The sequence below is a fragment of the Nicotiana sylvestris genome, chromosome 9 (genome assembly GCF_000393655.2).
Source record: "Nicotiana sylvestris chromosome 9, ASM39365v2, whole genome shotgun sequence".
Taxonomy (NCBI): domain Eukaryota; kingdom Viridiplantae; phylum Streptophyta; class Magnoliopsida; order Solanales; family Solanaceae; genus Nicotiana; species Nicotiana sylvestris.
Window position 1 is genome coordinate 154549523 of NC_091065.1, and position 22593 is coordinate 154572115.

At 37.1% G+C, this 22593-nt stretch overlaps 3 protein-coding genes across 3 annotated transcripts; 2 read left to right on the forward strand and 1 right to left on the reverse strand.

The window, feature by feature from the left end:
* Positions 1–2690: 2690 nt before the first annotated feature.
* LOC138878453 (uncharacterized) lies at positions 2691–3659 on the forward strand. Its single transcript, XM_070158132.1, has one exon. It carries the CDS (start codon positions 2691–2693, stop codon positions 3657–3659), a length of 969 nt encoding a protein of 322 aa, XP_070014233.1.
* Positions 3660–6083: 2424 nt separating this feature from the next.
* Positions 6084–7100, forward strand: LOC138878454 (uncharacterized mitochondrial protein AtMg00810-like). Its single transcript, XM_070158134.1, has 2 exons — positions 6084–6794; positions 6846–7100. The coding sequence occupies exons 1-2, from the start codon at positions 6084–6086 to the stop codon at positions 7098–7100; spliced, it is 966 nt and encodes a 321-aa protein (XP_070014235.1).
* A 3551-nt stretch (positions 7101–10651) lies between these two features.
* On the reverse strand, positions 10652–13018 carry LOC104249080 (transcription factor CYCLOIDEA-like). Its single transcript, XM_009805458.2, has 3 exons — positions 12460–13018; positions 11557–12069; positions 10652–10982 (listed from the first exon to the last, which is right to left on the reverse strand). Exons 1-3 carry the CDS (start codon positions 12929–12931, stop codon positions 10930–10932), a joined length of 1038 nt encoding a protein of 345 aa, XP_009803760.1. The 5' UTR covers positions 12932–13018; the 3' UTR covers positions 10652–10929.
* Between the last annotated feature and the right edge of the window lie 9575 nt (positions 13019–22593).

Below are 22593 nucleotides of genomic sequence, written 5' to 3' on the forward strand. Positions count from 1 at the left end.
TTACTCGTATTATTTGCTTCTATTGTCTTATTACCTTGTTGTTGCTATTGTTTCTTTATTGCTTCATTTTTACTGTTCTTGAGACGAGAGTCTTTCAGACAGCCTCTCTACCTTCATAAGGTAGAGGTAAGGTATGCGTACATACTACCCTCCCCAGACCCTACTTGTAGAATTTCACTGGGTTCGTTATATACGTTGTTGTTGTTGTTGTTTTGCTCAGCTCAACACCTTCACTCCCGAGGGTTTTCTTCTTTCTTCCTTTTTCTTCGACTGCAACCATGTTACATGGAGTTCATGAAACTAATTGCGGTTTAATTATTCTCCATGATCGCTACATCCAGAGGTGAATTCAGAATGTAAATTTTAATGAATTTGATTTCGAGATTCTACAACAATTCATTTGATTTATTGGATTCGAAATTAATATTTATACTTATTTATTCGAGTTTCTAGTCAAAGTTATTTATATCGGATCAACCTATACCTTATACTCTGCATAGTTGCTCCTGGCTACACTTAGAGGTAAGGGAGGACGATTTTGTGTTTATTGGAAATAGATGCAACTGCAGTAAGTGCTTTCCGATTAAATTATACTAGTACATATAATTGAACAATTTTTAAAGAACATATTTTTACTAAATCCGCACTAACTTATAAAGTAATAATAAATGTAATGCTATTTTTGAGTGTTTGAAAAAAAAATGTTTAATTTGTTTTTTGTTGCAAAACTAGCCCAAAGTTAACGTCAAACGGACATCACTTTAATGCTTTAGAGCATGGGTGACTGTATTGGTGAGCTAGCTTGACGACATCAATGCTATTTTCCAATGATTTGAAGCCTGAGCAGACACTGAATCAGCATAACCACTGGTTTCACTTCCAGTAATTGAACCGATTTGATTGCATGACGTATTATTTCATTTTCTACAACTGCTGCTCCTTTCAGATTACGCTGATTAAGTAACAAAGTTCATTCAAAAACCTTTTAAAACAAAAGTTTTTGTTTAAATAATTAGCGCTAAATTAAACATGACAAAAGGTTTACGCTCAAGACAGATTATAATCACGTAAACGTGCGAAATATTCTGATAAGAATGATGAACACACGAAAAGGATATACATTCACTTAGAAGTTTAGTAGTATTCGTTTTAGTTCAAAAATTAAACAAAAAGATAGATCAAATTTGTGTTTTAAAAAGTATGAGCGTAAGGCGAGGCGTTTTACATATTGACAAGGCGTAAGCCTCGAGGCACGGGGTGTAAGCCCCATGAATATTTAATTTTTAATATTTTATAAAATAATATAATTACTAGTAAATATTTTTCAAAAGGTAAAATTGAATAAAAAATAAAGAAAACTATAAATAAATAAAAAATATAAATAGATGTGCTCCATCCCCACAAAAAACTAGTCAAAATAATTCATTATCTCTACTTACAAGCACAAGTAACTTGAGTTGAAAAGAATAAACATATGGAAGAACAAAAAGATGACTAACTTGCAATTTGAACTTTGAACTTGATGCTATGGAATAAAATGGATTTTTCTTTGTATTTGCAAAAAAAAAAAATATCGAATATTTGTTGCTTTTGGGAGATAGTAACAATCTAGCGGATAAGATAAAGAATTGAAAAAGACCATAAATTAGGGGTTCTAGCAATAACAAAATGCCTTGACTTTTAAATTTAATGTTTATATTCTTTTTTAAAACTTTTGAGCACTACTGAAAAAACTGGAAGATAATTAGCTATGAACTTCATCGTTAATCTGTCACTAAATTGTCCATAGATAACATAATATTTTGATAATCTGTCACTAATAGCGACAAATTCTATTATTTAGCTACAGAATTTATCTGTCGCTAATTCCTATTTTATTAATAGTGGCGTAATTACAAGCTGGCTTTTGAGAATTTGGGTATTATATTAATGACTTATTCAGCAAATTTTGTTTTAATTTGAAAAATTCTCTTGGACTTAATGCTTCGCTAAAAAACATCAACGTCCGGACGTACGCCCCGAATGTATATCTTATTTGTCTCTTACACATCAGATAAAATGAATCTTTACGTAAATATCTTATCGGATTTCCTGTTTACTTTTTCTAGCCGATATATATAAATATATTGATTATATACGATTATACACATATTATACATGTATTGTACTTATATACTACACATGCCGCCTATCAGCGGTAGAGCCAGGATTTTTACTAAGGGTGTTAAATTATAAAATATTAAATACATCAAAAAGTCAAGGGGAATTAACATATAATAAATAATAAATATATATATAACAAATATGGGTTCAACCTTTAAATTCTTTAGTATTTAGCTCATTATGTTAAGTCTTAGCATATGGGTGGTTAAAGTGCACAAAATACAACTAGGAGTGTGCAAGCTAGCAAAAAAAAAAGGTAGTTAATTGACAGTTGTACATATGTTGTCATCTAAGTAGTGGAGAAGCTGTATATACAACCTTGTATGTCACGAGAAAAACTCAGATTTTAGAATACAATTTCAATTTCTCTTCTTCCTTCTCAATTCTCTCTCACAATCGAACATGGTATCAGAGCGGGCTTTAACTCCGATCTAGCTCCGGCGAGATTCAACTTTACGGCAGGAACACAGAGGCAAAATACAGAGCAAAGGAATACTGAAATTCTGAGCTCAATTTTCAGGGCAGCCATGGCAGAAAATGAAATCAGCTCACTCGATCATAATCATCCATTGTTTTTGCAAGCTTCAGATGCTCCTGGATTAGTCTTAATTCCGCTCACGCTCATAGGCCCAGAAAATTACGCACTGTGGAGCAGGGCGATGAAATTGGCACTCCGAGGAAAGGGCAAGCTTGGATTTGTGGATGGATCGTATGTAAAAAGTATATATAAAGGTGCGTTAGCAGAGCAATGGGAAAAATGTAATGCAATTGCTCTATCGTGGATTGGTAGCACTGTTTCAAATAAGTTGATGCCTAGTATTGTCTATGCATCGAATGCAAAGAAGGTATGGGCTAACTTCCAGGAAAGGTTTGATAGGTCAAATTTAACTAGGATATATCATCTTTGGACTGCTATTGCGACCTTGAGACAAGGAACAGACTCGGTCACTAGCTATTACTCGAAGATGAAGGATCTATGGGATGAACTGGACGTCATAGCACCTTTGGCTTCATGTGACTGTGAAGAGTCTAGGCCTTCAGTGGAACTTCTGAAAAACATTCGTTTATTACAGTTTCTTATGGGATTGAACGAGAGCTATGGTAACATTCGAAGTAATATCTTGGCAAAAAGGCCTGTAATTATAGTGAATGAAGCCTATGCTATAGTTACACAAGAAGAAAGTCAAAGGACTCTTGGAGTCACAAATACATTGAAAGATCCTCTTACAATGTTGGCAGGTAAAGGTCATGAATTCAAACCAAAAAGGTCAGGATTAATATGTGATCACTGTGGTTACAAGGGCCATCTAAAGGAAAACTGCTATAAGATAGTGGGATATCCACCAGATTTCAAAAGCAAGAAGAAAGGGCAAAACTCAGGAGGCAAAACTTATGCGAACAGTGCAACTAGTGAAGAGAAACATGTGCCAATGCTCCCCACACAAGGAAATTTCTTCACTGAGGAGCAGTACAAACAGCTGGTAAATCTATTGTAGAAGACTACCACAGATGAGTGTTCCACTAATACTGCAGGTATCTTTACTTTAATGTCAAATGCAGGTGTTAGTGATCAACTTTGGATAGTGGATTCAGGTGCTACTCACCATGTGACACATTGTAAGGATGCCTTAAATAACCTTAGAAAAGCAGATCATAAAGCAGATGGAGTACAGTTGCCTACAGGCAGTAGAGCAGAAATTACACATATAGGAAATGCAATAGTTTTAGGGAATAAAACTATTGAGGGGGTACTGTATGTGCCACACTTCAAATTCAACCTACTGTCAGTGTCTAAGCTCACTAGGCAATTATGTTGCTCAGTTGGATTTTATCATGATTTTTGTATATTTCAGGGTCTCTACAATGGCAAGGTGATGGGGATTGGTAGATAGAATAATGGGTTGTACCTAATAAGAGAAAATTTGCCAACAGCAGCAATCAGTTTTTTGAAGGAACATGGAGAAACGACACTATGGCATCTGAGGCTTGGTCATGCATCAACCAAGGCAATGCAACATATTTCAGAACTAAAGAATAAAATACAGACAAGAAGAGAAAACAACTGTGAAGTATGTCCCTTAGCAAGACAATGTCGATTACAATTTCTAACTAGTAGCACTAGATCAAGTAGTTGTTTTCAACTCATACACATGGATGTTTGGGGACCTCATAAGTTACCTACATATGACAGAAAGCTTTATTTTGTCACAATAGTAGATGATTACAACATGTTTACTTGGGTATGCTTAATACAGTCTAAATGTGAAGTGGTTACTGTGATTAAAAACTTTCTTGCAATGATAAAGACTCAATTTGAAGCTGCTGTGAAGATTGTTAGATCAGATAATGGTACAAAGTTTTTCAACTCTCAATGTAATACTTTATTTGCTTCTCTGGGAATTATACACTAGTAGTTGTCCATACACCCCACAACAAAATGGGGTGGTTGAACGAAAGCATAGGCATATACTGGAGGTTGCAAGGGCCTTGAAATTTCAAAGCTCAATTCCTAAGAGATTTTGGGGTGACTGTGTAAGAACAACAGTATATTTGATAAATAAGCTACCTACCATTATCTTGCAAGGAAAATCTTCTTTGAGCTGTTGTTTGGAAAGTCAGCTAGAATAGATCATTTAATGGTGTTTGGTTGCTTATGTTATGCAAGCAACTTACCTAAAGGTGATAAGTTTACAGCTAGAGCTAAGAAGGTTGTTCTCATTGGATACTCAGAAACGCAAAAGGGTTATAGATTGTATGATTTAGAGAATTGAAATATTTTTGTTAGCAGAGATGTGATCTTTAGGGAGCAGAGTTTTCCTTTTGCAAGGGTTGCTGATTCAGACTGTACAGAGGATCTATTTGCTTCACAACCTCCAATTGTGGAATCACAAGCTCCTATAATTACAACTCCATCTCAGAACATACAAGTGCCAGTTAATGCAAATGGCACCACAGAGGTGGAGATTGTTGATATGGAGTTGGTCACAGACCATGCAGAATGTAGTGATAATTATGAAACTTCAGATAATCTGGATTCAGCCACAGTTCATGCAGAGTCCCATATACACCATGATATCCCAGCAGATGCTTCAACAAACGAGAATCCCTCTCCTATCATCTTGGAACCATAAGCCCAGACAAGCATAGAAGAAGCAGGCTTAGAAGCTGTTCACTCACAGCCACCATCTATAGTGGCACCTCCTAGGAAATCTGATCGACAAGGAAAGGGAAAACCTTCTATATGGCTTAAGGACTACATCACTGAGGCCAAGACACATACAAATACTGTGTACTCTATCTCTAATGTCCTTTCACATGATCATCTATCTCCTGCCTACCAGTCATTCCTCAATGTTTTATCAGTTTTAACTGAACCACAATGCTTCAAAGAAGCTGCAAATGATCCAAGGTGGATAGAAGCCATGGATCAAGAAATCAGGGCACTTGAAGAGAACCATACCTGGGAAGTAGTTGATTTACCAGAAGGAAAAAAAGTTATTGGTTCCAAATGGGTGTTTAAGATCAAGTATAAGTCATCTGGTGAGATTGACAAGTTTAAGGCACGGTTGGTAGCTAAAGGATACACACAACAAGAAGGGCTAGACTATCATGAGACTTTTTCACCAGTTGCCAAAATGGTAACTGTGAGAACTGTCTTAAGTATAGCAGCCTCAAAGGGATGGAGCCTCTATCAAATGGATGTCAATAATGCATTCCTCCAAGGGGACCTTTATGAAGAAGTCTACATGTTTTTGCCACAGGGTTTTAAACGACAGGGGGAGAACAAAGTCTGCAGGTTGTTGAAGTTACTCTATGGGCTAAAACAGGCTTCAAGGCAATAGAATATTAAACTCACAGATGCCTTAGTGGGAGCAGGGTATCAACAGAGTGCATATGATCATTCTCTATTCACCAAACAAATGTCACATGACATTGTGATTATATTGGTGTATGTTGATGATCTCTTGATTACAGGTAGTAATATCTCATTAGTAGAAGAGGCCAAACACACATTGCATAACAACTTTAAGGTCAAGGATTTGGGTGAGCTCAGATATTTTTTGGGGATTGAGGTGATGAGATCAGACCAGGGGATATTGTTGAACCAACGAAAATATGCACTGGAATTAATCTCTTCCACAGGCTTGGCTGCTGCTAAACCTGCATCTACCCCTATTGAGCTAAATCAGAAATTGACCACTACAGAATATGACAAACATGTTGGGCACAATGGTGATGAAGAGTTGCAAGATGTGGGGAGCTATCAAAGACTAGTAGGCCAGTTACTCTATTTAACCATTACACGGCCTGATATTTGTTTTGCTGTGCAAGTTCTTAGCCAGTTCATGCAACACCCCAAACAATCACACTTAATTGCAGCACTTCGAGTGGTTAGGTACATTAAGGGGTCACCTGGACTTGGGATTTTCCTCAAGAAAGGTCCGATCACCCACCTTTCTGCCTTCTGTGATTCAGACTGGGCAGCTTGCCCAAACACCCAAAGATCGATCACTGGATATGCTGTCAAGCTTGGAGATTCCTTATTGTCGTGGAAGTCAAAGAAGCAGCAGACAGTGAGTCGTAGCTTAGCTGAAGCTGAATATAGAAGCCTTGCTGCAGTAACAGCTGAAGTTACTTAGCTTGTTGGATTGCTGCAAGAATTGAGTATTGAAATACATCAGCCTGTTGATGTCTATTGTGATAGTAAAGCTGCACTTCAAATAGCAGCAAATCCCATTTTTGATGAACGAACAAAGTACATTGAGATAGATTGTCACTTTGTTCGAGAAAAAATCAAGTCTGGCTTGCTTGCTCCTCATCACATTTCGACCAAACTTCAGTTGGCTGATCTCTTGACAAAGGGACTTGGTGTTGCTCAACATTCCTTCCTTCTTTCCAAGCTTGGAGTGTTCGATGCTTTCCACCCTCCAGCTTGAGGGGGAGTCTTAGCATATGAGGGTTAAAGTACACAAAATACAACTAGGAGTGTGCAAGCTAGCAAAAAAAAAAAAAGGTAGTTAATTGACAGCTGTACATATGTTGTCATCTAAGTAGTGGAAAAGCTGTATACAAAGAGAAAAACTCAGATTTTAGAATACAATTTCAATTTCTCTTCTTCCTTCTCAATTCTCTCTCACAATCGAACATGGCATGGTACAAGGCATGTTTTTCACATGTATTGAGCCCGTAAAATGAACTTTGACAAGTCTGTGGCGCCTACTCTCTCTCCAACTTGGGTAAAATACCACATTTTTCAAAATTTTCTACATTTCTCCACCTGCTGCTAACTACATACGGGTTTACAACTCTCTTAATTTCAGCAATGAAACTAATAAATATCCCAAGTTCCAACTAAAACTTCACTTCTGAAATACCTAATCGAAAGATAGAAAAAAATATATATGATTCAATTGTCACAACAAAGGACCTCGAATTTACTACTCATGATGACTAACCTAAGCTCTAATTAAGTCAATTTTTACAGCTATCATGCGTATTTAAATACTCAAATCAAACTTCACCAAACAAAAGAAAAATCTAAAAAAATCTGGAATAGAGTCTACAACAATTGATCAAATCTCTCACGTCCCATCTGGTCTGAATTCTGAACCATGTTTGGACCTTCAAAGCTACTGACAATGGTAGTGCAAAATTAGCGACCGCATGCACCATCAAAAGGGTTGTGTTGAAATTCCTAGCGATACACGTATTAATTTAGTTATAGCTAAGCTAGCTATAATATCTTGCTTATAATAATAATATTTAGAAAGACTGAAAAAATATTTCCAATATAATATCTTGCTTTAAGATAGTACTATTATGTTTGATTTAATTGTTTAAAAATATTTTATGCACAACTTATGGTGCACACAATCAAGTCAGTCGTAAGATAATTACTACTAAACCAAATTTAGAAAGACTAGAAAAATAATATTCACAATATAATATCTTTCTTAAGATAATATTTTGTTTGATTTGATTGTTTAAAAGTAATCCCTGCACGACCTATGCTGTACAATCAATTCACTCGTATGATAATTACTACCGAAACCAAATTTAGAAAGAATGAAAAATTATTTCCAATATAATATCTTGCTTAAGATAATATTATGCTTGATTGGATCATTTAAAAATAATCCCTACACAGATTATGTAGTATTTGAGCCTGGTAGCAATAAAAAAATTGATTTGCTGCATAATTTATGCATAGCTAGCATGAGAACCAAACGATCCATAACAATATAAAAAAAGAATATTATACTATCAAATAATTGATATGGAACTTATAGACAAAAATATTTGTAATATCAAAAATAAAGTAGATTACTAGTCAATTAAAATATACCAACAAGGTAAAATTTTTTAGAGTTTCAGTATACATGAATTATATTAATCCGTAGTAAGCAAGCTATGTCAAAGCGAAACCATGGAGGAGATTCTCCCACAGTTAAAGTTTACATGTTCGACCTTCTTCTAGCTTTAACATACTGCCTAGTCCGTTTCAATTTATGTGACAATCTCTACGTTTCTGTCAGTTTCGAAAAAAAGATACATTTTTATATTTAATAATTATAACTTTAAATTATCAATTTATACCTAATGAGACAATTTATACAAATATCTATAACTCATTTTAGAATATACATTTTAAGAGTCTTAATTTTTTGCCTAAACGTCGTGCTCAATCAAACACCATTGAATAAATTATGATGGAGGGAGTATTAAATTCAGTGTTTGTTTCTTCTTTCACTTTAATTAACTGTAGGTCCTAATATTTATAATATTCCATTGCAAGAAAAAAATATTGATATGCCCCGAGAGAAGCAGATCTTCTGCCTGATATTGAAATTATTCTGCTTTGTTTTCCCAGGTTTTACGCACGTCAGTCAAACAAGGTTTTAACTTTGTCTTTTCTATTAATGCTGTAGTAGGACAGTTGTTAAGGATCACTATATAAATATCAGCCCTAAATACAGTAGTAGTTGTAGCAGTAATCATTAGATTTTCTCCATTAATTTTGAATCAGAAAAAATTGGAAAGTGACTCAAGTCTTCATCGGATCAAAATCTGAGGAACTATGGGAAATACCGCAGACGTAATCAGGAGCACTTATTTATTACTTTATTAGTGTACTATAACTATTACTCACATTATTTTATATTACTAATTTCAGGATACCCATTTACGCGTATACCCCATATTTATTGATACATAATTTTAAAAACTATATAAAAGTTAGATTAAATATTGTGTTTGATTTATAAAATAAAAAATAAAAAAAATCGTAAAAGTCCCGAAAATGACGAATGTGGATCCCTAAGGAAAATAATTAAAAGGCAATTTTGTTTAGAGCGAAATTAATTTTTAAAGGGCAAGAAAGAGGAATGATATTTCAATTAAGGGCTTCGTGCTCTTAGTATCATATAAATATCTATGAACAATTATATGTAATTATCTTTAAAATTTAATTTATATTTTCGACAAGAAATTTTTACGCTATCAAGACATTTAAAACAATTATATGCATTTAGTACTATTGATTTCAGCTTTAGTTGATCAATATTGTCTTCTAGGGCATGTGAACTGATTTAGGCATTTAGCAAAGTAAGTGGTTCTCCATTCATTAGAGGAGATTTTCATGGATCTAGAATTTTGAGTTTATGAGTTTTGAATTCAAGAAAAAAATAGTAACTTATTGGATTTTGAATAAATTACGTACATATATTCAATAGATTTTATAACACAAATATAAAGTTTTGGCCAACACTACTAGATTATATATATCAAATCCTTAGCTAGAACTCAAGCTCCGTCTAGCTCTAATCGTGTTCATGAACGTCCTGTTTAAGAAGCCTTGTTAGAGAGGATTGTGACTTTGTTGTAAGAGATAACTAAAGTCATTTACCACCTGACAAACGATACTAAAGCTGTGAAAAACAGTGTGACGTATGTTTGAAGATGTTATTAAGTAAAGGATTTAACTTATGCGTGCTAAATAAAATGTAGTAATTGATTTCTACAGCATCGGTGAATTTTAACTTGTTATAGAAGAGAATTTATTTTATTTCTTATATACATATTATCAAATTTTTTCTATCTCAAAGAGTTATTTATTTTGTATTTCATACATTCAAAACCTAAGTGACAAATGTTTGTAAAAAAATATATATTGTGTTTATTGGTTTGAAGGTAACACTAGGTACAACTCAGCCAATCAACATCTCTAATTGATTAGTGATTTCGATAGGTGATAATTTATTTTGTAATTACATCATTTTTTAAATTTTCGAGAAGAAATCTTCTGATTTCTCCAGCTTTTCTTAAATTATTTGAAATAAAATATCACAAACGTGCTCAGCAGGCGAAACATACATCAGAAAATACTCAGTAGACTAACAAGCATGGACATTCCAGTAGTACTATAGTTAGAATATAGATATATATGCAAGACATATGTGTCATGTTAATTGGCTTGGTGTAAACGGTGTGAGTAAATTTTTACCTAAATACATAAATATGAAAAAACATTATAAATATTACAAATACATGTATCAAATTTGGAACCCATCATTGCAAAAGTCTAATAGTTCATCGGTGAGAATATAAAGCTTACAACCCATAAAACCTAAATTTTAAATTCGCCCACAACCAAAGACCACATTCCGTACCTGTGGAGAGAGAGGACGGAGAAAGAAACAAAGCACCTATATGAAGAATCATACCTTAAAAACAAGAAAGTTTAATTTAGCTTATATTGTTCCCATATTAGATTTGGTTGCTGTGACATGAGTCCAATTGTTTCCAGCGACCTTGAAGTTCTGGCAAAAAAGAACATTGAAATGATGTTGAGTTCAAATTTCACACCGACGGAGAAAAAAATATTTATACAATCAAGTTATTCATAAGATAATTAGTACTTCCTCCATGAGGTACTTTCCTTTTTTTTCTTTTTCAAAATAAATGACACATTTCTAAATTTGGAAACAATTCAACTTTAAACTCTTTCATTTTATTCATTTACCCTTAATGAGAAGATTTTACAGCCACACAAATGTCATGGTCCCACAAACTTTTTGTCCCTTAAGCTTTTAAGACCACAAGTTCCTAAAGTCTTCTTCTTTTTTCTTAAACTCCGTGCCGAGTCTAACTACCTCATTTAATATGAAACGGAGGGAGTATTAGATCTTGAGTTTAAATTATATATATCAACAATGTAAAGTATTATTTATGCTATCAGGTCACTTAAAAAACATCTATATGTAAATCTTCGTAAAATGTGGAATTTGTAATCTTGAAAATTAGACAAATTATCCGCTACAACATGTAAAAGTGGTATATGGTGTATATATAACTTAAACTGGCAAATCTTTAAGATAAGCATTAATTCGTAACCTGAAGTTGTGCCTTTGTCCCAATTCTCAGTGTTGAAAGAAGAGCTACCATAGTGGGTAGTTGATGACTCTATAGGAGCATAGAAATTTGGGTGAAAACCCAAGATTAAAGAAGGTTTGGTCTTAATTTTAGTAACTCCAGATCCTTGAATTATTTCCTTATTTGCTATTTCTTGACTTGCTTGTAATTTGTTCTTACAAAATTGTTCTTCCATTTCCCTTATATCCTTCTTCAAAAAGAAACTAGATTTGATCAACCGAGAAGTTGACCTCTGGCTAGTTTCAATTCTACTCCACATTTTCTTGATTGTTCTTTCCCTAGCTCTTGCTCTTGCTTTGACCCTTGACTCTCTTACCACTAGGGCAAGATCTGTTGCCTCATCTTTTACTTCTTTCTTTTCTTTTGCTAATCTTTTGGGCTTTCTTTCTAAACCCTCATTTGTTGTTATGGCCAGGTCTTCCCAATCTGAAGCACAATGTTTGGCAGTCTCATCGCAGCTCGACTTCGTTGCTCCTACATAAATAAAATAAAATATTTGAAATGCGGTACACACTAGCTAGTAAGGACTACACATGAAAAACGTCTTCATTTCTAGAGCTTAAAGGAGATTTTCAAGGTTAAAACAATACTATGCTAAAGAAGCTGACTAACTTCAAGTATGCATAGTTCTCAAGCGATTCTTTCGGATCAACAACAACAACAACAAACATAGTGGAATTCTACAATTGGGGTCTGGGGAGGGTAATGTGTTCGCAGACCTTACTTCCCCACTTTATGAAGGTGGAGATATTCTGATTTTTCAAGTTTTAAGTAGGACAGGAAGGGGACTCGCGGAGGTTGGAAGAGCCTTCCCTACAAAAAACCTAATAAGACTCATTCTAATTGTGAGGATTGGGATCGAACCTGCAATCTTCGGGTCATGATCCTGATGAGTTGACCAATTAGTGAGTTCCTCAATGGCTAGTTTGGAGTTACTGAAAAGCCAATCAAGGGTTTTGCTTGGTTTGTCAAAACCTAGCATTTCTTGAAGATCAAAGAACTTTCGAGCAATGGCAATGGACAATCTCACTCTTCGATCTCTTGGACCTTGAGATGTTAAAATTTTACTAGACCTCTCCCTTTTCTTGGGTTTCTTGTTGATGGGAAATGACCTTAAGGAATTATCACTATGATTTTGATGGTAATTTGGAGAGTTGATAATATTGTTTGCTGAGAGTGTCATGTTATTCTTAGCAAAGTGATGAGAAGAGAACTGATTTTGGTGATGATGAAGGAGAATTTGGTTGCCATTGAGGCCAAGAAAGGGAGAGGAGCTGTGAAAGGATAATGAGGGGTGAGGAGGAGGGTTTCCAGTACTGTTACTGGCAGGGAACATTTTGGTCAAAGGAAATTTAATTAGGGCTGTGGAATTTGAGTTCTCTCTCTCACTAAAAAATGTTGAAGAAACAAAAATCTTTTTAAAGCTAGTAATTACTACGACTGCACACAAGCTCCATGCATTAGGATGGGGCTTTCTTTATCCTTTTTTTTCTTTTCTTCAAGGGCCTAGGGTTGCTTAACTGAGAATGTGTTCTAAAGACAAGAAAGAAGGAGCTTTTTAAATCCATCGGTAGGGGAAGTTAGGCGAGATTCTCACTGACTATGTCGCTCCATTTAAGTTCATTTTAATTTAACAAACAACAAGAACAATACGGAATAATTATTTATAATAACAACAATAACAAAATTAGTTTTTCCAACGCTATATGTTCTCTATATTTTCTAGTCACATAAATCTATCATAAGTATTAAAGACTTATAGCAAATATAATATATAGATCTAAAAGTAACCGCACACATCAACATGATTAAACTTAATTCGAACTCTATTGATAATATGTATTTTTTCCTTTCTTTTTTTAACCTGTTTAATTCATAAAAGAAAAGCTATAATTTTTTATTGTTTTCTGGCGATGGCGAATATCTATTAATTGTAGTTGTTCTGATGATCAACTTCAGAAACTTGCCCTAAGAAACTAACAACGAAAGTGATGGAAACTCGTAAAAAATTATTGGATCTCTATCTATAATAAAGGCACACATTTATGGACAAAGAGAAGAGTAGATTCATTAGGTCTGAAAAATTGAAGAGACCCCAAATATAGAATAATTGAAGGAGCTAGGGCTGGGATTAACCCCGTGAGCATTAAGCTTGGACTGAGTGTTTAAAGTAGACAGATATGCGTACTATTCTCTATCGTCCTACACAAAAAGACAACCTAATTTATGTTTGTTCTGACTGGCTTTTTCAGATTTGGAGCTCATTACTTCAATCAAATTACTAATGTAATCTACTAACCTAGGCCAGAATTTTCACTAAAGAAATCAAAAATAGTAAATAATTAAAGAAGTCAAGGGGATGCAACATATATAATTTATACATAAATTTTTTACCTATCTATATAGTTTAATTTTTGATAAAGGAGTGTCCAATTGACACTCCGTACACAAGGGTGGCTCCGCCACTGCACTATCCCTAATTTCTCCGAAAAGAAAAACCCTAATGTCTCTTTCACCCCTATCTAAATTTATCTTTGAACATTCCATTAGGTTTTATAAAAGAAAGCCCTATAGAGGAAATGTTTAATCAAATACTCCCTCCGTTCCAATTTATTAGAACCTGTTTGATTGGGCACAAAATTTAAGAAAAAATAAAGACTTTAAAATTTGTAGTCCTAAACAAGTCAAAAAGGGGTCCAGAGTATTTGTGTGGTTATAAAAGCTTCTCATTAGAGGTAAAACTGGAAGTTAAGCTAAATTGTTGCCAAATTTAGAAAGGAGTCATTCTTTTTGGAACAAACCAAAAAGGAAATAGGTTCACATAAGCTGGATAGAAGGTAGTACGTCTTTTTTTATTTTGATATATGGGGGATTCAATTTCATTTCTAATCCTTGTGCTGGTATAGTAAACACAACATTTAACAATTTTAATTTCCAAATGAACAACTTATTCTATTTCATTTTATATGACAGTTTTTTCCAGCTTAAAAGGAGTGTGACATTTTTTTATATTCAAAAAATTATTTAGCTTTAAATTTTTTGTTTTACTCCTAATTAATTGCTGGTATATATAGCGGTAGAAACGTCAACGGTGGGCTCTTCTGTGATGACCTTGTAATCACTTGTTTTAAAAATAAATTCTATATTTCGAGGCCTTAAAATCTCCTTTTTGTCTCACCTCGATTTGCGTGCACATTCCGGACGTGTATCCGGAAAGCCATTATATGAAAATCTGTGAGAAATGGTGAATTTTGCTTTTAAAATGAATTTAGGTTGACTTCGGTCAACATTTTGGGTAAACTGACCCGGACCCATGATTTGACGGTTTCGGAGGATCCGTAGGAAAATATGGGACTTGGGCGTATGCCCGGATCGAATTCCGAGGTCCCAAGCCCGAGAAATAATTTTTAAAGAAAATTATTTTCTGGAATATATATATATGAGTTTTTGGAAATGAAACATGTTTGGATTTGATGGTATCGGGCCCGTATTTTGGTTCCGGAGCCCAGTACATGTCTTATATGTGATTTAAGTTGAGCCGGTGAAATTTGGTAAGAAACAGAGGTCATATTACGCGTTTCGGAACCTTAGTTGTAAAATTTGAAACTTTGAAAGTTCTTGAGATTTTCTTTGATTTTGATGCTAATTCATAGTTGTTGATGTTATTTTGACAATTTGATTGCACGAGCAAGTCCGTATGATGTTTTTAGGTTAGTATGCATGTTTGGTTTGGAGCCTCGCGAGCTCGGGTGAGTTTTGGATAAGCCACGAAGTGAAATTGGACTTAGGAATTGCTGGTATGTTGCAGGTCTGTTGCGAAGCCTGGATCGCAAATGCGAGATCGTAAATGCGAATAAACCATCGCAAATGTGAGAGAAGGCCTGGGCAGGCCTAATCGCAAATGAGATCATTTCTTCGCAAATGCTAAAAGGCCCAGAAATCCCCATTGTCGCAAATGCGAGTTCACAATTGCGAACAGTGATTGCAAATGCGAGATTAGCAGGTTCTGAAGGGTTCGCAATGGTCGCATTTGCGACATCTGCGAACTGCAAATTCATGACTTAGCAGAAAATCTTTCATTTTTCAAACCCTTTCAAAACATAAACTCTCTTGGGCAATTTTCCACAGAAAAGGTTTTCTCCAAATCGATTGTAAGTCATTTCTAACTCAATTTCTTCAATCTTTAATATCTTTTCACATAATTTCAACTCAAAATCAAGGGTTTTCATGGGGGAAATTGGGTGTTTTGGGTAGAACCTAGGTTTTTCAAATTTTTAGGATTTGGACCTCGATTTGAGGTCCCATTTCAAAACAAATTATATATTTGGGTTCGTGAGGGAATGAGTAATCGGGTTTTGGTTCGAACCTCAGGTTTTGTCCATGTGGGCCCGGGGGCGATTTTTGACTTTTTGGGGAAAATATTGAAAAACTTATTTTCATGCATTAGAATTGATTCATTTAGTATTTATTCATATAATTAAGTAACTTGTGGCTAGATACAAGCGAATTGGTGGTGGAATCAAGAGGTAAAGCGATAATTGAGACTTGAATTATGTTCGTGGCATCGAGGTAAGTGTTTGGTCTAACCTTAGCTTGAGGTATTAAGAGCCGTGTCTTATTTGCTATGTGTTAATTATTGAGTACGCGTATAGGCATGATGACGAGTATCTATACGTTGGTGTCAAGCATGTCCGTGAGTCTTATACCATGATTAATGTGACTCCGTTTTCTATTGTTCATGCCTTATGTGATGATTTCTATTGTTGAACAAGGTTTGTGAAAGTAATATTGGTAATTAAACATTGAAGAGTGTTGGCTCAAGTTGTAAGTTGATTTGTAGAAGTATTATTGGAAATTGAACATTTTAGAGCATTGGCTCAAGTTGTGAATTGAGTTGTGAAGTAAACGTGAAAAGAGAAAAGGATGATATTATCTCCCTTGCTGGGATGTTGTTATTTTTAATGTTATCTCCCTTGCTGGGATGTTATTGCTTTTGATATTATTTTCTTTGCTGGGATATGATTGTTGTACTATTGTTCCCTAGCCGGGATTTTATTGTGATTATATTGATCCCTTGCCCTTATTGTTTTGTGATTGTTATTTGGGTAAGGAAGAGTATTAAAACACGAAGGGTGATGCCGTGCATGATATTTGTGAGAGAGTGTTAATGCACGAAGGGTGATGTCGTGCCGCGCAATGTACCATTCTGTGCCTTTATATGAGTGATAATGCACGAAGGATCATTCCGTGCCATGATTATATGAGGTAAAAGCACGAAGGGTGATGTTGTGCCGATTATATTGATTCTTATGGTGAGGACGAGAGTAAAAGCACGAAGGGTGATGCCGTGCACTTGTCTTGATTTTCCTGATTTTTGCTGCTAATTGAGTTATGGTGTTCTTTATATTTATTTACTGATTCCCTTTCGTTGCTTTATTTTATTGTGATGCTATTGATTCCCTTGCCTAAATTGCTTTGTGATTGTTGCTTGGGTGAGGAAGAGTGTAAAGCAACGAAGGGTGATGTCGTGTATTGTTTTGGTGAGAGAGTGTTAAAGCACGAAGGGTGATGCCGTACATGTTATTTGTGAGAGAGTGTTAAAGCACGAAGGGTGATGTCGTGCACTTGTCTTTGATTTTCCTGATATTTTTTGATAACTGAGTTATGGTTTCTCTACATTTAATTGTTGGTCTTTGTTAATACTTGTTGTACCCTGCAGAATGATTCCCCTTCCTATCTTCAATTGAACTGTGGTGATCCTTATTTTTATTTATTATTCTTCTGTAATTATTCGATGTCCCCGCAACATGCTTCCCCCTCCCATCCTTAACTGTACATTTCTTCTTTTATTTTCCCATGTATATGATTTAACTGCACAGGTTTATTTGGTAGTTTGGTCCTAGACTCATCACTATTTCGCCGAGGTTAGGCTAGGCATTTACCAGCACATGGGGTCAGTTGTGCTGATACTACACTCTACACTGTGTGCAGATCCCAGTGTTGTAGTGTTTGGACCACAGTGAGATTGCTGCCTTCAGTCCATTCGGAGATCTGAGGTAGTCACGCAGGTGTCCACAGGCCTTGGCATCTCCCTCTTTCCTTTTATTATATTTTCTTTATGTATTTCAGAGACAGTGTTGTAATAACTCTTTCGAACCTTTATTTGTAGTATTCCTAGACAGTTTGTGAAATTGTGACACCAGTGTTGGGTAGTTTATGTATGGATTGGTATTGACATCTTTATTAAAATATTACGTTTCAGTCTTCTGCTTATAAATTTCCACTACTTATGTAATTTGGCTCTTAATTGTTAAAGGATTAAAAATGGGAAAAAGGTAAATAATTTAAATGGTTGGCTTGCCTAGCTTTCACTAGTAGGCTCCATCACAACTCCCGAGGGTGGAAAATCCGGGTCTTTTCAAGTTGGTATCAGAGTTCTAGGTTACATAGGTCTCACAATTCACGGACAAGCTTAGTAGAGTCTGAGAGATCGGTACGGAGATGTTTGTATTTATCCCTCAGAGGCTACAGAGTTAGGAAAAACTTCAAATTTCTTCCTTCCTGTCGTGCGATTTGATTTCTCAATGCTAGTTGAACTTCTATTCTTGTTCCTTCACCGATGGCGAGGTCACGTACCGCTTCTTCAGCCGAGCAGCAGCACAGACTGGTGATAGATCAGCTACGTCTTCGGAGGCTTTGTGGAGGTTGGATAGGTTTTACCAAGCTCTTCACTACAACTTACAGTGGTGCATCTTCTAAGGATCCCTAGGATTATTAAGACGGTTGTCATGAGGTTCTCAGGAACATGGGGATAATGGAGACCAATGGGGCCAACTTTGCTACTTTTCACTTGTCTGGATCCACCAAGACTTGGTGAAGGATTATTGTTTGGCCAGACCAGTTGGGTCACCAGATTTGACTTGGGATCACGTTTCTTAGCTGTTTTTGGAGAAGTTTCTTCTTGTCACTTAGAGAGAGATCTATCGGAGGTAGTTTGAGCGTCTCTAGTAGGGTTCTATGACTGTTACTCAATATGAGACCAGGTTTATTGATTTGGCTCGTCATGCTCTTTTTATACTTCCCACTGAGAGAGAGAGAAAGAGAGTGAGGAGGTTCATTAAGGGACTCGTTCAGCCCGCTCAACCAACTAGAGGTGGAGGTAGAGGTATTAGAGGTAGAGGACACGCTGCTAGAGGTGGAGCCAGCCAGCAACAGGCCGTCCCAAAGATATAGTTCAGAGTGGTAGGGCCCGGCCCCGATGTTATCCTCTTCCAGCCAGACCTGAGGCTGAGGCTTCCGATGTAGTTATCACAGGTACTGTTCGGATTTGTAGTAGAGATGCTTCAGTTCTATTTGATCCAGGGTCTACATACTCCTATGTGTCATCTTATTTTGCATCGTATTTGGTCATGCCTAGTGATTCTTTGAGTACTCCTGTGTATGTGTCTACATCGGTGGGTGATTCTATTATGGTAGATCGTGTCCATCGTTCATGTATAGTTGTGATTTGGGGTCTTGAGACTCATATAGATTTGTTACTTTAGGATATGATTGATTTTGATGTCATATTGGGGATGGACTAGTTATCACCTTACCACGCTATCTTGGACTGCCATGTCAAGACTGTGACCTTAGCCTTGCTGGGTTTGCCTCGTTTAGAGTGGAGAGGGACTCCTGCTCATTCTACCCCTAGTGTTGTCTCATATATAAAGGCTCGGCGTATAGTCGAGAAGGGATGTTTGGCTTATTTTTAATATGTTCATGATTCTAGTGTCGATGTTCCTTCTATTGATTCTGTGATTGTTGTTCGTGAGTTTCCTGAGGTATTTCCTTCAGAACTGCCGGGTATGCCTCCCGACAGGGATATTGACTTTTGCATTGATTTGGCTCTGGGCACCCAGCCCATTTCTATCCTGCCGTATCATATGGCCCTGCCTGAGTTGAAAGAGTTGAAGAGCAGTTGCAAGACTTGCTTGAAAAAGGCTTCATTAGACCTAGCGTCTCGCCTTGTGATACACCGGTGTAGTTTGTTAGGAAGAAGGACGGATCGATGAGGATGTGTATAGATTACCAGCAGTTAAGCAAGGTTACAATCAAGAATAAGTATCCATTTCTGAGGATTGATGATTTGTTTGATCAGCTTCAGGGTGCCAAGGTATTTTCGAAGATTGACTTGAGATCTGGCTACCATCAGTTGAGGATTAGGGCATCTGATGTCCCTAAGACAATTTTTCGCACTCGGTACGGGCATTATGAGTTCTTGGTAATATCATTTAGATTGACAAATGCCCCAACAACGTTTATGGATTTGATGAACCGAGTGTTCAGGCCTTACTTGGATTTGTTCGTGATAGTCTTCATTAATGATATTTGGATTTATTCCCGCAGTCGGGAGGAGCATGAGCAGCATTTGAGAGTGGTTCTTCAAACTTTGAGAGATAGTCAATTGTATGCTAAATTTTCGAAGTGTGAGTTCTGGTTAAGTTCGGTTGCATTCTCGGGTCATGTTGTATCAGCAGGGGGTATTCAGGTAGACCCGAAAAAGATAGAGGCAGTCAAGAACTGGCCTAGACCCGCATCAGCTACAGAGATCCGGAGTTTCTTGGGTTTGGCAGGCTATTATCGTCAGTTTGTGGAAGGGTTTTCATCTATTGCAGCCCCGATGACCAGGTTGACCCAGAAGGGTGCCCAGTTCAGGTGGTCGGACGAGTGTGAGGCGAGCTTTCAGAAGCTCAAGACAGTTTTGACTACGACGCTGGTGTTGGTTTTGCCCACAGGTCCAGGTCCATATGGAGATTATTATGATGTATCTCGTATTGGACTTGGTGTGGTGTTGATGTAGGATGGCAAGGTCATTGCTTATGCTTCGCGGCAGTTGAGGATTCATGAGAAGAATTATCCAGTTCATCATTTGGAGTTAGCAACCATTGTTCACGCGTTGAAGATTTGGAGGCATTATCTATATGGCATGTAATGTGAGGTGTTCACGGATCGCAAGAGTTTGTAATACTTATTCAAGCAGAAGGAGCTAAATTTGAGGCAGAGAAGGTGGTTGGAGCTATTAAAGGACTATGATATCACCATCTTATATCATCCGGGGAAGGCCAATGTAGTGGCCGATGCTTTGAGTAGGAAGTCAGCCAAAATGGACAGTCTTGTGTATATTCCGATCGGTGAGAGACCGCTTGCTTTGGATGTTCAGGCTTTGGCCAATCAGTTTGGGAGGTTAGATGTTTCTGATCCCAGCCATGTGTTAGCTTGCACAGTCGCTCGTTCTTCTTTATTGGAACGTATCCGAGATCGGCAGTATGATGATCCTCATTTGTATGTCCTTAGGGACACGGTGTAACACGGTGGTTCCAAGCAGGGTATATTAGGAGATGATGGAGTTTTGAGGCGGCAGGGTCGAGTTTGTGTGCCTAATATGGATTAGCTTCGAGAGTTGATTTTAGAGGAGGCCCATAGTTCCCGGTACTCTATTCACCCAGGCGCCGCCAAGATATATCAGGATTTGCGGCAGCATTATTGGTGGAGGAGGATGAAGAACGACATTGTTGCATATGTGGCTCGGTGTTTGAATTGTCAGCAGGTTAAGTACGAGCATCAGAGACCTGGTGGTTTGTTTCAGAGGATTGAGCTTCCCGAGTGGAAGTGGGATCGTATCACTATGGACTTTGTTGTTGGACTCCCACGGACTCAGAGGAAGTTCGATGCAATGTGGGTTATTGTTAATAAGTTGACCAAGTCAGCGCATTTAATTCCTGTGGCAGTCTCCTATTCTTCTGATAGGTTAGCTGAGATCTATATTCGGAGATTGTTCGTCTTCATGGTGTGCCCGTGTCTATCATTTCGGACCAAGGTACGCAGTTTACCTCATGTTTTTGGAGAGTAGTTTAGCATGAGGTGGGCACACGGGTCGAGTTGAGCACAGTATTTCATCCTTAGATAGACGGGCAGTCCGAGCGTACTATTCAGATTTTAGAGGATATGCTCCGAGCGTGTGTCATTGACTTTGGAGGCTCGTGGGATCAGTTTTTTTCTTTAGCAGAGTTTGCCTACAACAACAACTACCAGTCGAGTATTCAGATGGCTCCTTATTAGGCTTTATATGGTAGGCGGTGTCGGTCGCTGGTTGGATGGTTTGAGCCGGGAGAGGCTCGATTGTTGGGTACGGATCTAGTACAGGATGCCTTGGACAAGGTTAGGATCATTTAGGATAGGCTTCGTACAGCTCAATCCAGGCAAAAGACTTATGCCGACCGTAAGGTTCGTGGTTTGGCATTCATGGTCGGTGAGCGGGTATTGCTTCGGGTGATGCCTATGAAGGGTGTGATGAGATTTGGGAAGAGGGGAAAGCTTAGCCCTAGGTTCATTGGCACATTTGAGATTCTTGATCGAGTAGGAGAGGTGGCTTACAGGCTTGCATTGCCGCCGAGCTTATCAGCCATGCATCCTGTGTTTCATGTGTCCATGCTTCGAAAGTATCACGACGATCCATCCCACATATTAGATTTTAGCACTGTCCAGTTGGACAAGGACTTTCCCTATGAGGAGGAGCCGGTAGCTATCCTAGACCGGCAGCTTCATCAATTGAGATCGAAGAGTTTCCCTTCTGTTCTTGTTCAGTGGAGAGGTTAGCCTATTGAAGCATCGACCTGGGAGTCTGAGTCCGATATGCGAAGCCGTTATCCCCATCTTTTCTCCGACTCAGGTAGTTCCTTCTTATGTCTGTTCGAGGACGAACGGTTGTTTTAGAGTTGGAGAATGTGATGACCCAAAAGGTCATCACTTGTTTTAAAAATAAATTCTATGTTCCGAGGCCTTAAAACCTCCCTTTTGTCTTACCTCGATTTGTGTGTGCAGTCCGGGCGTGTATCCGAAAAGTCATTATGTGAAAATCTGTAAGAAATGGTGAATTTTGCTTTTAAAATAAATTTAGGTTGACTTCGGTCAATATTTTAGGTAAACGGACCCGGACACATGATTTGACAATCCTAG